The sequence below is a fragment of the Zootoca vivipara genome, chromosome 8 (assembly GCF_963506605.1).
Source record: "Zootoca vivipara chromosome 8, rZooViv1.1, whole genome shotgun sequence".
In the NCBI taxonomy this organism is placed as follows: Eukaryota; Metazoa; Chordata; class Lepidosauria; order Squamata; family Lacertidae; genus Zootoca; species Zootoca vivipara.
In genome coordinates this window covers 65,297,931-65,309,073 of record NC_083283.1, presented here as the reverse complement: position 1 = coordinate 65,309,073, position 11,143 = coordinate 65,297,931, and the positions used below count along the sequence as shown (strand labels likewise).

At 51.4% G+C, this 11,143-nt stretch overlaps 1 protein-coding gene across 1 annotated transcript; it reads right to left on the bottom strand.

Moving 5' to 3' along the window:
* Positions 1-6,644: 6,644 nt before the first annotated feature.
* On the bottom strand, positions 6,645-10,837 carry FOXQ1 (forkhead box Q1). Its single transcript, XM_035126206.2, has one exon. It carries the CDS (start codon positions 9,623-9,625, stop codon positions 8,507-8,509), a length of 1,119 nt encoding a protein of 372 aa, XP_034982097.2. The 5' UTR covers positions 9,626-10,837; the 3' UTR covers positions 6,645-8,506.
* Between the last annotated feature and the right edge of the window lie 306 nt (positions 10,838-11,143).

Genomic DNA, 11,143 nt, shown 5'->3' with positions numbered 1-11,143 from the left:
CCTGTTGCTCGGTCCCAGCTCCTGCCCACCTAGCAGTTCGAAAGCACATCAAAGTGCAAGTAGATAAATAGGGACCGCTCCAGCGGGAAGGTAAACGGCGTTTCCGTGCGCTGCTCTGGTTCACCAGAAGCAGCTTTGTCATGCTGGCCACATGACCCGGAAGCTGTCTGCGGACAAACGCTGGCTCCCTCGGCTTATAGAGTGAAATGAGTGCCGCAACCCCAGAGTCGGACACGGACACGACTGGACCTGATGGTCAGGGGCCCCTTTACCTTTTTAAAGGTAAAGCCAGACTGGATTGCTTAACTCAGGCATCCCCAAACTGCGGCCCTCTAGATGTTTTGGCCTACAACTCCCATGATCCCTAGCTAACAGGACCAGTGGTCGGGGAAGATGGGAATTGTAGTCCAAAACATCTGGAGGGCCGAAGATTGGGGATGCCTGGCTTAACTCAAGAGATTCAAATGATTCTACCAACTACTGTAGCTTCCTGCAATATATTGTGGAATGTACTCTGCTACTGACTCACAAGCGTGAGTGAGGAAGGATAATATTTAATCAATATATCCTCTCCTACTGTGCACAACATTCCCACACTGCACAGCTGCAGTGTAGCATTGAACTCTGATAATGCCTCTTGGTGTGTGTGCATGTGTGTTTGTAGAAGCTAGCCTACTGTACAAAGGTAACATTTGCATCCATTGCTCCCCTCACTCTCAGCTTCTGGTCAGGCCAGCCACTGGTGTTTGGCCCCTGGAATGTGGCCCTCCATTTGTAAAAGGTTCCCTACCCTTGCCTTTGTCAGTATGTAAGGAGAAAAGGCATGCCACCCCAATCTCTGAGCAGTACAAGATTCCAAGGGTTCCAGGGTTCGGTATTTCCTTTTGGAAAGAGGTACAATTGAGTTTTGGGTTTCTTTATGATATATGGTTTATTGCACTGATCTGTCTCTGTCTACTCCTCCTGTTGTACTTCTACTCCCTCCGCCCCCAAGCATAGGAGCCCACTCCTAGGGACTGAAGGGTCTCTGCCCCCCTAAAATATTGAGGGGGGCAGCCTCCCCCAAGTGGATGGGCATTGCCATTCAAATGCTGTTTGTGCACCACCTCACGTGATCCGTTATGTGGGGTGGGACTTACCTGGCTCCCCCCAAATATTTTATTCAAGTTGGCAAATCTGCCCCCAACTCATATCCTTCGGGACAAGAACCTATGCTGTTTGCATGAATGGGGCTGGCACCTGCAGCTGAGAAGGATCTTGGGGTAGCAACAGAACCCTCTGAGACCCTCTACTAGTGTAGATACAAACAAGGGCCAGACCGACTCAGGATAAGGAAAGTTTCTACAACATAGTGGCAACTTGGGTGCATAGTTCAGTCCCAGCACAGTGTGTCCCTATTCAGAGTGATTGGCAGGTTTTAGTTTGTTTGAGGAGGGAGGAGGCGGAGCTAAAGCTGTCTGATGCCCGCAGGGCAACGCTGCCCTGGCTAGCTTCTTCCAGGGCTCTCCGGGAGGGCTCTGTGCCTCCCTTTCTGTCATTCTGATTTATTAAGCGCTTCGCAAGACAAAGTCTCGCCGCACAAAACCCTTCTCTGTTCTGGAGAGGGTAATTTCCACCCAGGCTGCCACGCCGATGTAAAAGTATCCTGGCTCTCTGCTTACCTGCCGCTGGAGTGTGTTTGGGCAGGTGCTGGGCGCCCCATCCGTCTCTGCCATCTGACAGGCTTGATTTACAGCTGGAAAGGAAAGGGAGACTCGCTCCTCCATCTTCCCTGCTAAACACACACACACGCACACACACACACACACACACACCTCTCTTTGCAGCCAGATAAGCTTCGTTCCAACAGCTCTGAGCGGTGCTAATTCTGTCTACTCGGAATTAAGTGTCGTTGAGTTCAGTGGGGTTTACTCCCAGGCTAAAGTATACAAGGTGGCAGCCTCAGGCTGGATCACACGGAACCCAGTGGGACTTAATTGGGTTGGAGCCCCATGTTGGGCAATAAGATTCCTGCATTGCGGGGGGCTAGACTAGATTATCCCGGTCGGTGGTCCCTTCCAACTCCACAATCTATGATTCTACGGATAAACGTGTAGGGGGACTCACTAGCCAGGATTTAGTTTTTTTGTGGGGGGCAGGCTTTATGTTAGGGAGGGCAAAACCGAGTTATCTGTGACGAAATAAGTCAGTTAGTTAAGTATTTTTATTTATTTACTTGATTTAGGGAGGCAGCTGCCCCCTGCCCCGCGCCACGCCCATGGGGGTGGGGTGGGGTGGGGGGTGGGAAAAGCACGTGAGTCCATTTATGGGCTCATTATCAAATTTTGTGTACCACAGAATCTCTAGGCGATAGAAGTTTTATTTTATTTATTATCCCACTTTTTTCCCTCCAACGAGCTCAAGATAGCGCACATGATTCTCCCCCTCCTCATTTAATCCCCACAACAATCATGTGAGGTAGGATAGGCTGAGAGGCAGTGACTGGCCCAAGGCCACCCAGTGAGCTTCATGGAAAAGTGGGGATTTGAACCCTGGTCAATCGCCGCATCTATATCACAAGAGCTAATTCCTAGGAGCCAGGGGGCCTTCGGCTTCCCCATAAAATATTTGAGCCCCCCCCCAAAAGTTGATGGGCATTGCCACTCAAATGGAGTCATTGCCCTGCATCATGTGATGCAGGGCCGCCCCTCAATATTTTATTCAAGTTGGCACCCCTGATCTATATAGTGGGGAAACATCACCTGCTGAATTTCTGCCTGCCATGTGACTGTTAAAGGCATGGCAACTGGGAAGGGGCTGCTACCTAATTTGAGTGCCATGGACGACACAAGCTGCAGTCCTAGCCATGCCCCATTGAAGTCCCATTGAATTCAATGGGGGATGCTCCCAAGTAAGTTCTCTTAAGGTTGCAGCGTTAGAATGCGATTCGTTTTCAAGAGGATACTCGGCTCCAACTTAAAACCATCCCTAGGAAAAGATTGGGGGGGGGGCTTTTGGAGGCTGTTTTGCCAAAAACAGCGTCTAGGTTCTAAACAGCACTTTTAATGGAAACAATACAGTAGTCTTCTAAGGTTGGGCGAGTCTAAAGATTGTTGTGGCTTCGTTCTTCTGTTTTATGGGTATTTCTGGACTGGAAGCGAACTTGGTGCGAAATGGACTTTGTGGGGAGGGAACGTCTCCTATTTTGCGCGTTTTGCATCGCTCACAAAGGGCCCCGATAAAATCTCAGGAGAAAGACTGATTGACACGTATTTCGTGCACCAGAGCCTTAAGATGCGTTTGCATAGACATAACATCGTAACATGTTGTTTTATTGCTCGCGGAGAAAGAAAAAGAGACGGTTTCACAACTCCTTCGTTAGCGTTGTGTAAACAACCGAGTGAAGGAAGCCCTCAATCAGACGGGAAGACGGCACATAGATTCATAGAACTTCAACTGTCGAGTTGGAAGGGATCCCGAGGGTCATCTAGTCCAACCCCCTGCAATGCTGGAATCTCAGCTAGATCATACATACCCCCAGGGAGGCGGCATCGTGAAAAGGTCTATTCACACTCACATAGCTGCCAAGTTTTCCCTTTTCTCACGAGGAAGCCTATTCAGCATAAGGGAATTTCCCTTTAAAAAAGGGAGAACTTGGCAGCTATGCACTCATCCATTCGTCACTTGTCCATTCGTCTTCGGTCCATTCACACTTGTCCATTCGTCTTCGAAAACAAGGGCAAACTTTTAAACAAAAGGCGCCGAAGAAATATTCACCTTGTCATGGAATTAGCTCTCCTGCCAATGAATGCGAGATCGAGGTTTTCCTTGCTAAGAGCGCAATGTAATCTCGTTCAATAGCGTGTGCAATGCTGCACTTGATAAAGGCGCACAGCCTCGAATGATACCTGTCCATCGTTTTTCAATCTGCGCACGCAAAAGTGGCCTATTCTCTTGGGGGAGGCGGGCTGTGGCTGCTTGGGAAAGGAGCGCACAGGTTTGGCACCACTGTCTGCCTGATTGAAGAAATGCGATGGAAAAAAAAGGTGTGGAACCTCTTTGCTTTTATACTTCGGACACCCCTGACTTACTCAGGGAGGGTTGCTTTCAAACAATGCCCTTAAGAATCGGACTGCTGCTGTTTGGAACCAACACGATTGTGAAGGAGCGAGCGAGCGAGCAAAAGATAGCAAATTTATCAATGATGGTTGTGTCTTTGTAACAACCAGAAAATCAGCAGGGGACGTTTTTACCTCAACTTCTGCAATTCTGTTGCCTTTCCCATCCTGTTCCCTTTTAAAATAAATAAAATCAATTTTAGGCCAGATTTCCCGCTCCCCAACTAGTTGGTTAGGATATTTGCCTTAATGATGGTGATGGGGGCGCTAAGGTAATGTCAAATTACTGGAACTGACAGCCGGATCCTATTGACGTCTTCTACAATGCAAGTCCTATTTGAGCTCTGTGAGAATTACTCTCAAATGTGTGTGTATAGGATTGCATCCTGAAACCATAAAAGCTCCGGTTCCTAATTAAGCCAGTGTTGGAGTAGTTCTATTGACTTAAATAGAATTCCTCCAGCGTAAGAAAAGGGCAACCATCTCCTTTCACAATCGGTTAAAACTAAGGCTGCTGTCCTAAATCTATATACCTGAAAGTAAGCCTCATTTTAAAATCAACGGTACTTACTCCCGAGTAGATGGGGAGTAGCTGCGTTGGAATTCGCCTGTGGATGGACTCAGCTGTTCCATCCTGTGTACATTTTTCTAAATTTACCACATACTCTAAGCAAGAAAACATTCCCCGGGTCAGGTACCCGCCCTGCCGCCTGAACTGCATTCCTGAAAACGCAAACACCATCACCACCTCGAATCCAAGAGGTCATAAACAAATTGTCCCCCGACAACCTTCCTGGAGAATCTGGCAGGCGGCACAAAAGGATTAGGTTTCAACTCTGGCTTGTCCCTGGCCAAGCGGTCTCTCTCTGTCCACGCCTCCGCCCGCCCTGTCGAATATTTTGCATTCTGAGTAAGAGTAAAGTCGAGGCTACAATCCTGGACACACTTAGAACTAAGGCCACTGAACTCACTGGCGCTTGCTTCTGAGTCGACGTGTGTAGGAATGCCCGCTGTCAGGCAACTTAAGAGGTGGCTGTTCCTCTCTCCAAAAATGGTTTTAGGCTTGGCAGAATGCAACAATTGGCTGCTGCCGCCGCCGTTGACTACAAGCCAGCTGGCCGGCCAATGGCTGACTCAGCAGGACTAGGGCACCTCGGCCCGCAGCCGGCTTCTCAGCAGCAAGCCATGGCAGCCCCGAGGCTTCAGTCTTACTACGCCTTCTAGGTGGGAAATGAATCGCTTCGCCCTGTTCTCCATGGGACACGCGCAGTGCGTCGAAGCACCTCGCCTTGGGTTCAAACGAGAAGTGTGTGAGTGTGTTGGGTGTGTATGACTGACTGAGTCAGCCTACTGCAGATTTAGCTCCGAGTAGAAACGGCCTGTGATGGAAGTGTGGACGCCTCCTTTCAGAGACAAGGCCGGATTGCCGCCTTCCCTCATCTCCCCCACTCCAGCTGAACCGACCAACACCCTCCAATAATTATCTGAAGCCCTTCTTCGTGTGCCTCTCCCTGGAGAGGTCCGGAGAGTGGGCAACACGAAAAAGGCCTTTTCTGCGATGGCTCCCCTTTGTGGACTGTTCCCCCTTGGAAGGCTTGCCTGGCGCCTTCATAGCGCAGCTATCCTATATCCTATATCCTTGACCGAAGAACGGTACACTCCTACCGTATCTGTGATGGTCTGCCTCTTCCGCACAGCTTCATGAGGGGCATGCACATGGAGCAGTGAGCATAGCTGCCAAGTTATCCCTTTTTTACAGGGATTTTCCCTTATGCTGAATAGGCTTCCTCGCGAGAAAAGTGAAAACTTGGCAGCTATGGCAGTGAGAGGAAGGGGACACCCGCCTACCACTCAGATCAGCGGAATCAACCCTAGCGATCACTGGGGTGACAAAGGCACCAGGAGAAATCTTGTCTCTTCAACCCGTTGTTCGGTTGCTTCCCAGGCCCTTTTAAATGTGCTTGTGGGAGGGGAAACTATTGATTTGTTCTTGTTTCATTATGTATTATGTATTTTTCTGTTGTGAACCGCCCTGGGATCTTCGGGTGAAGGGCGGTATACAAATTTATTAATCATCATCATTATCTGTGTCTTTTAAGAGCAGCTACAGGCAGCAGTGCAACAAATACAGCTTCCTACAGCTATGTTCAGCGCCATCCTCTTGGCGCAGCCGCCCAACGCCACCCCACCCCAGCTGTATACAAAGTGGGTTGCCTGGGACAAGATCGCACCTTTTCCCAGTGTATCTTAAGACTGACCAATCTTAAGAAACTGATGTCATCTGCACCTGCGCTTATAATCACCACCAGGCATGGTTAGATAGGGAACTGTACCCGGTTGCCTCCACATCTGCGATGTCTAATATTTGGTGGCCCATGTCGATTTCAAACAGAGCGTCTGCAAATCTAGCAGGGATGCTTTCCACAAGGTCCCAGCTGCTGCTGGTGAATGTGTTTCCCACCCTGGCGCTTTATCTCTCTCTCTCTCTCTGCCTCCTATGCATTCAGTGAAGCCGCCACGACCCCCTTGAGCTATGCACAGAGAAGTCAGCACACACTTGATAATTTCCATTCCAACTTTTATTTGAAAATAACCAGGATCCACAGCTTCATAACGCGCGCACATGCACACACATCACCACAGACACATTTCCTGAAACCAGTCTTCCTTTTCGGTGGCAGCATTTTTAAAAATCAAGGTTCCGCTTGGCTATCTCTGGATAGTCACAGAAACCTATTTTTTTATTTTTGTAGGGCGGGTGGTGGTGGTGGTTATGAATCAACTTTTAGCAGACTCCCGCGCACACACCCCAAATATCAAATTTGTCCTTTCATTGGAAAAAAATAAAAAGCAACGGCAGCATGTGCTGAAACAATAAAAAAGTTATAAATAAGTTACCCCCTAACCCCCTCCCTCTTCCACGAAAGGCTCACCGCAGTGCTCATTCTGGAAAGGTTCACACGTGCATTTTTAAAAGAGCCCTTCTGTATTCGGAGTACTCGGAAACTAGAGGAAACGTATAAAGAATTTAGGAACGAAACCCTGACTCTGTTAGGCATTGCCTACGTTCACGATTTCCAGCAAAGCCCCCCCCCCATCGGAAAGAGGCTTCTATTTAAATAAATATAAAAGCTGTTTTGTCTTTTCTGTCGCCCTCCACATTTTGGGCTAGATCTCTCTGGACTGGACTGATCTCTCGCCAGCAGGGAATCTCACCAGTTCACTGCATCTCGGATCTAGAGGCTACGCAGATGTGAAGTCAAACATGCTTACCTCTGCGTAAATATGTGCTAGAATCGGGGCGGTGTTTTTTTTTAGTCATTCGTTTTTGAACGATGGATATTGCAAATAGGGATTCGCCCCACGCAAGTTCACAACCTACCTTCCTTTTTCCCCCTGCCTGTGATTTTACCCCCCCCCCCCAACTTGCTGGCTGGGACTACCCTTAAGCGGATTTCAGTCTCACGGCTGGCTGCTTACTCAGGAGTAAGTTCCCCTGAATCTCAATGGGTCGATCCCTAACTTGAATGTACGCTTAGGAGCGCAGGCTGCAGTCCTGCTGTGTGTGGGTTGTAGTCAACTAACTCTTACCATGATAAACTTAGGTTCATCCATTTCAAAGAGTCTACTCTGAGTAAAGGTTTACTGACTACAACACTGTGTTACCCTCCCGAAAAAACAAGACCCTTTGAGTTAAATGGGGCTTAATCTCTGCCCCCCCTCCATCTGTATTTACCGGTAGTTTCTGTTGAAATCAGTGGAGCTCTTAGGGTTGCCAACTTTTTACTGGCCCAGTTTTGGGGCGTTTGACAGCAGTCTGACTAAGCATCAAGGCTGCTAAAGGCACAGGAGCCCCTTTCACCAAGAAGTTGGCAACCCTGCTAAAGTTTGCAGCATACGTACTGTATACAGAGTTCTCGAGAAAGCGGTTTGGATAATCGCAGATGCCACCTTTGCCACGCCCACTTCGGAATAAGACCCGCTGAGCAGCCTTTCTTCGGAATAAACATAGAAGACAGGACTGCGCTTTAATGACTATACCAGAGTAAGGAGGTTCACCCTGGAAACTCACGGCTATAAAAATGGCTTAAAATCTGCGGGTTGGGCGCGCCCCCTAGTCTTATGAATGGGAAACAAAAAAATTGGATGAATGCCCGCTCCCGCCCCCAAACCTATCGGCAGGGAGGGAACTATTGCCAGGAGAGAGAGACACTCTGGTCCATTTAAAAGTTCGGGTTAAAATCAGATCGAATGACTTTGGGTTTTCGTCTCAGGGGAAATCCATCCTTAAGGCACAGAGTCTTTGTACTTTTCAGTCACTTGATTAAAAATAAAATAAAAGTGTGCTTTCCCATCGCCTGTCCTCAAGTCACCCCTTCATGAGGGAGGGGGCTTGGCTAGTTCTACGGTTACACCGGTAGGGTCTCCGTGGGATAAGGCCGATAGACCTGCTGCAACGACCCGGGCAGCCGGAGGGGGCAGTAGAGCTGAGCGATGCCGAGCGGGACCCCTCGCAGCGATTCCGAGGCCGCGGTGGAAGAGGCGAGGAGGGAGGTCCTCTGGGGGAAGAGCTGGTGGGGATCCCCGGCCTCCCCCGCGGAGACCTCCAGGAGGAGCGGGTCGGGCAGCCTGTAGGAGTACAGAGAAGAGGCCGCCGCGGGTGGGAACGGAGGAGGAGGAGGAAGGAGCCCGAAGGAGACGGCGGACTGGGGCAGAAGGCGAGAGTAGCCCGACGGGACGGGCCACAGCATCCCCCTTTCTCCCGCTGGGGTTGCGGGGCGCTGCTGCTGCTGCTTCTCGGACGGCTGGAAAGGGCGGCTCAAGATGCTCTCGATAGCGAAGGAGCTGGAGAATTTCGGGCCCGACGAGGAGCACGACGGCGAGACCGAGGCGGCGGCCGTCGTCGTGGCTGTCCCGGACACCGCTGGCTGGGGCTCGTGGTCGGCGCTTGGAGAAGGCGAGGCCGAAGTCTGGTGCGCCTGGGCAGGCTCCGCGGGGCCGGGCCTGCTGAGGCGCTTCCTCCGCCTGCGGAAGACGCCGTCGGCGAACGTGTACTCGGAGCTGGGGTTGAGCATCCAGTAGTTGTCCTTGCCCCACGGCCGGGCCGGGTCGCGGAGCACCTTGACGAAGCAGTCGTTGAGCGACAGGTTGTGGCGCACGGAGTTGCGCCAGCCCGTGTAGGCGCCGCGGAAGAAGGGGAAACGGCCCATCAGGTACTCGTTGATCTCGGCCAGAGTCAGGCGCCCCCCGGCGGAGTCCCGGATAGCCATGGCGATCAGCGCGATGTACGAGTAGGGAGGCTTCGGGCGACGCGTGTAAGGCTTCCCCGGCGCTGCTTTCGCATTGCCGGGCGAAGGCTCCGAGCCCTGGCGCGGAGAGGCCCCGATGCCACTGGCCGGGCTGAGGGCGGCGCAATCACCGTCGGAGCCCAGCTCGCTGTCGCCGGGCAGTGGCGACGCCGCGCTGCTGCTTTCCTGGTCGCTGCTGAGCTTGTCCTCATAACGAGGGGCGAAGATCTCCAGCTTCATGGTGACGCCTCCAGCCTCGAAGGGGCCCAGCTCGGCTCCCCCCCGCCCACGGTTCTCTTCTTCCCCAGGGATGATCAGTGGGCCTTCCAAGCGCAGCAATGGGGCGGTGTAGGCTCGGATCTCTGGGGAGAGGGGACGCTAACAAAAGTTGAGGTGCATCTCTCCTTTAACGCGGTGGTGGTGGGGGCTCCCCTAAGGGGCGACAGTTCCCTTTCTTCCACGGGGGAGTCACAGAATGTGTCTCGCGGCTTCAGAGCAATGTCTCCGCCTCCCTGGAGGAAGAGAGCAAAAATCGGGGTTCCCACGCTAGCAACCCCCCAAAAAAGCAGAGCTACGGGAGAAGTTTCCGAAGCCTGAATTCCTTTGGGAAAGGGTGTCGGGGCGGAATGTAGCGGTGAGGTCTCTTTCTGCCCCCCCTAGTTTGTGAGCAAGAAGGGGGTTTGTTTCCACACCCCAAGTCGCCTTCTTCGAAATCAAAACCAGCACGTTGCGCTCCTAGCCTGCGTGGAGTCGGCTGCTTTTCAAGCGTTTTCTCTCGGCAGTCCTTGACGGTGCGTTGTTGAGCAAGGCCAGCCTCTGCTGGCTTTTCCCACCTGGATCCCTAGAAGGTAGTCTTTTCTCTTTGGCCCAAAATAAGTATCTGATCCGCGTGGGGGAGGATCCTTCCGAGGAAGATGCGCTCTCTCCTCTCCCCCGCAGCCAGTGGTATTTTATCTTGAGAGTCTCAGACGCAAAGCTGAAGGTAACAGGTGACTGAATAAACTTTGCGTCAACTTTTTTTTTTATAAAAAAAACTATATATCCTGGTGGTGCGATTCTCTTTCTAGGAGTGTACTCTTAGATCTTCATAGGCTTCCAGGGGAAGATCGGCAGCAAGTTGACTCAGGATTTAAAAAAGAAAAATGGAAACCTGATGCGCTGAATCTGCGTCTTTCTGCTCTCCTTTCCCCCACGTTAGTGGCGCTCCCGCTTGAAGAGCCTGGCGCTTGCAAGCTGTCTGCTGGCGATAGCAACCCTCGAGCGGCTGTTGTCATTAAGTGGCATTGTCATTATCTCTCTCCACTACTCTCAGGCCAGCCCATTATAACGCTCAGCCCAGTTGGGGAGGAGGAGGCGGAGCTACCCCCCGCCAGGCTTCCGAGCGGCTGCTGGGTGGAGATGCAAGGTAAGCCAGACAAAGGTAGGTATCTCCCGAGAGACAGCCTGGTTGACAGGGAGAGCTTGTTGGAAAGCTGGTGCGGGCAGGTTGTTTGTTTGGCTCTGGCCAAGTCCCGCCCTCTCCTTGGGGTTCCTCCAATGAAAGGAGTCCAGTCAGGCCCCACCCCTTCTCCTCCCATTTTGCATAGCAGGTTACTCTTCTCAGGTGTAAAGTGCAAATTGACTTATAGGTGGCAGAGTCCAACCTGCTGCGGGATGGTGCTCTCTCTCTCTCTCTCCCCCCCCCTATCTTAGAAATCACTTTGCAGTTAGGAAATACATACACACAGCCTCCTATAGAAGGTATTGCAACACTTTCCT

Excerpts from the sequence above, each read along its gene's own strand:
- FOXQ1 (XM_035126206.2), bottom strand. The coding sequence starts at position 9,625 with ATGAAGCTGGAGATCTTCGCCCCTCGTTATGAGGACAAGCTCAGCAGC.